Source organism: Microtus oregoni, unplaced genomic scaffold (genome assembly GCF_018167655.1).
Source record: "Microtus oregoni isolate MIOR12 unplaced genomic scaffold, Mior012 000108F_ref0000382, whole genome shotgun sequence".
NCBI lineage: Eukaryota > Metazoa > Chordata > Mammalia > Rodentia > Cricetidae > Microtus > Microtus oregoni.
Genome location: NW_024544726.1, coordinates 2,965,448 through 2,968,775, shown reverse-complemented (window position 1 = coordinate 2,968,775; position 3,328 = coordinate 2,965,448). Strand labels below are relative to the sequence as shown.

The following is a 3,328-nucleotide window of genomic DNA, read 5'->3' as shown; positions in this document are numbered from 1 at the left end:
AGAATGCTGTCCCCTCCTCAACCCACCTGTGGCCTTAGTAGACACCATTTGAAAAACAAGCAGGTACCCTCCCCACAAACCCCTAGGAGAGGCTGTGCTTCATTCATTTTTTTTCCTCTCCCTACTGCTTGCAACCATACCAGACAAGTGTCTCTGCTGGGTAAATATATGTTCATTTGTTAGAAATGTGTCTTTGTAGCACTGAATGTCTCTAGTACCTTGTTCTCCAGTCATGAAATAACAAACCTCTAGAAATGGGGGACCCATATGGCTATAAAAATGGTACTATTATTTTTTGTAATATGTTCATTACCATTTCTAGCATATTGCCAAGTAGATAAGGGGTACACAGATTTTCATTCCCACATTCTTTCCCACAAGTAGTTCTCAATCAAAAATTAGCTCAAGGCAGTCTTCAAATTAAAAAAGGAAGCCGATGATTATTGGCGCAGGAAATAAAGCACAGCCACCAAAGACAGACATTTAAGCCAATTTAATATTTTCTAAGATTACCATTTAATCCCTGCATGACAATTAAACACTATTAAACAGTTAAATGGATAAGAACTATCACACTAAGAGCATGGGTTCTAAGAAGCAAGAAGCAGCGATGGTATAGGCAATGGCAGCAGCAACCGCAGATCTTATACGCGTTTTGATGGAATTTCTAGATGTTCGTCGGAGCTTCTTCTGTAGTAGTCTTTTCTTCAAAAATTTGAATGAAGACGTGGATGGTTTTCATCTTCCTCTACTTCAGACTGTAGCTCCTCCGATATCAGTTGTCTGGCCAATTTGATGTTCAGTCCTTCGTTGTAATGTAGCTTTCTTTTCAGTTCAAATTGTCTTTGCCTTTCTTGCTTGTCCAGGAAGAATTTGCTGGTATGTGCACCGCTGCTTTCTTGCTCCTCACCCTGATAGATGGCTCCAAAGGTGTCAGTGGCTGCGAGTTTCTTCGCTAAGGTGTCAGGGGTTACAGCTTCCTTTCCTTGAACTTCACTCATGGTGTCTTCTCCATCGTGTGGCACACTGGCATAGGGATTGCTGGGCTCGTTCATCTTCATTAAGTCATAGTCTTTGTAGGATGGATAATGAGTTGCTAGTATGTTGGATTCGTCCCACTTCTGTGATTTCTTACGCTGCAACTCCTGGGTGCCAGATCTTCCGGATGGCTGAGTGGAATCCTCCACTGAAGATGTTGAACTTTTGTTTTTGAGTATTCCCTTAATGGGGCGATGTGAGGTGGTGGAGGTTGCCATAACTGGGAAGCTGAGGGCCAAGTTAGAATTGGGCCAGCGCAGCCACTTGTCCGCACTCCGGACTCAAGCAGGAGCTAGATCTGTCTGGCGGACTGGCTCTCAGCACTCCAGTGGCAGCGCCAGGGCTGGGTAGGTCACAAAGGACGGAGTGAGATAAGTCATAATGTACCCAGTTTCGTCATTGCTGCAGCTGCGGCTTAGCGGGCCTCTCTGGTGGCCATCTTGGATTTTGTTTTCTTATTGATTAATATAATAGAAAAACACCCGTTGTGGTATACGAAAGAGAATCACTATTTTGGGGCTTCTCTACACACTGTGCCCAGGGAAGCTATGTGAAACATCTTTCTTACTATCTAACATTTAAAACTCACTACTTTGATTGCAAAGGTGGGTGACCTTAACTAGATGAAAATTTTCTCCTCTCCCTTATGCCCATCCATATGTCCCTCTACACACACACACACACACACACACACACACACATATATATATGTACACACACACACACACACACACACACACACACACACACCGACCCTCCTATCCTTCTTTATGTCTCAGAGAATAGCCACACCCACAGCTGCTTAGACCATTCAGGATCCTGGGTACAACTCAAAGACCAGATGAGATGACTCATTCTTCAATCCAGTCCTCTGGTGCTGGCCTTAAGAAACTCATTCAGTCTCTTCTACTGTCACCCTGTTTTAAGTCACTACCACATCTTGGGGTGACTCACCTCAGCCTTTGAATTAGATCCTGGATAGACCTCCCTGCTCCTTTCCAATCTCTGGTTCACTCTCTAGCCACAGAAATCTTGAAATCCTTTCACCCCATTCAATTACTTGTGTAATGTCCTTAACATCAAGACCTGATCCCAGAAAAAAAAAAAGTGACAAGCATGTTCATGCGTGCATCTAGAGAATTATTTCTTAATTTGTGGGTTTGTGACCCTTTTGGCATCAAATAATCCTTTCACAAGGGTCACCTAAGACCCATTAGAAAACACAGATATTTATGCTATAATTCATGAAAGAAGCAATATTACAGTTATGAAGCAACAATGAAAATAATTTTATGTTTGGGGGTTACCACAACATGAGGAATTGTATTAAAGGGTCACAGCAGTAGGAAAGTTGAGAGCCACTGCTCTAGAGCCTTTTCCCAACCAATTCAACCCACTAAATGCCAAGCTTTTGAGTTAGCCTTTCAATTCAAAAAGCATTCATGACATTTTTTGTCCAAAAGCACTTGTAAAATTCCCAGAAGCCTTAAATATGCCTTCAGAAATTGCTCTAAACATTATCCTAGAGCCGAACACTGTCTCTCAAAGCAGACAATCCTTCCTGTGCATTTATGCCACCTCTATTCTCCTTGGCAACACTTGGAGTCATTTAAAATATATTGTTTGTGTACAATAGATAGCAAATACCAAGAAGGGAGAATGTAATAAAGACCCACTCCTTGGACTTGATTTAATCAGGCTTCCCTGAGCCCTCAATGTGTAAACCCAACCATCAACTTCCCCGCCTGTTGGTACAGAATCCAGTTTGAACTTGAATCCTATTGTCAATTTAGTGAAGCCCCCATTTGGTTCTGATACCCTTGGATGTGTAACCAAATTCTTCATGTTGAATATACTAGACAACTGGTTAGCCTGACCTACTTTAAGGAAGAATCCTGGAAGTTCAGTCTGTCAAGAGTACCCTTACTCCTGCTGTTTCTTGTTATGGTGCCAGTGACTTGGACAAGATCAGATGTAGCATTAGAAAGCTGAACCTCTTGCCCTGAACTACATGAAGCCTCTACTTTCCTGTCTCACCATACTCACCATACTGATTAAGGAACCTGTAGGTAAGTCTAAATCCTGAGCTCTGGGTAATAGTCTGCTAACCAGATACATTCTGTTTGCTACGGTTTTGGGTAAGCATGGTCTTTGAAGGTGGGGTAGTGTCCTGGTCTTTTTTTTTTTTTAAAGGTACCAATGGTTGTTTTCTGTTACTGGATCTTAATGACACAGACTGGGAAAGGTATAGAGAACAAAAAGGTTTGATTTATGTTTCTGAAGGCTGAGA

The 3,328-nt window shown here is 42.2% G+C and overlaps 1 protein-coding gene across 1 annotated transcript; it reads right to left on the bottom strand.

Annotated features, from left to right (window-relative positions):
* Positions 1–707: 707 nt before the first annotated feature.
* Positions 708–1,256, bottom strand: LOC121443498 (protein phosphatase inhibitor 2-like). Its single transcript, XM_041645238.1, has one exon. It carries the CDS (start codon positions 1,254–1,256, stop codon positions 708–710), a length of 549 nt encoding a protein of 182 aa, XP_041501172.1.
* Positions 1,257–3,328: the final 2,072 nt, after the last annotated feature.

Excerpts from the sequence above, each read along its gene's own strand:
- LOC121443498 (XM_041645238.1), bottom strand. The coding sequence starts at position 1,256 with ATGGCAACCTCCACCACCTCACATCGCCCCATTAAGGGAATACTCAAA.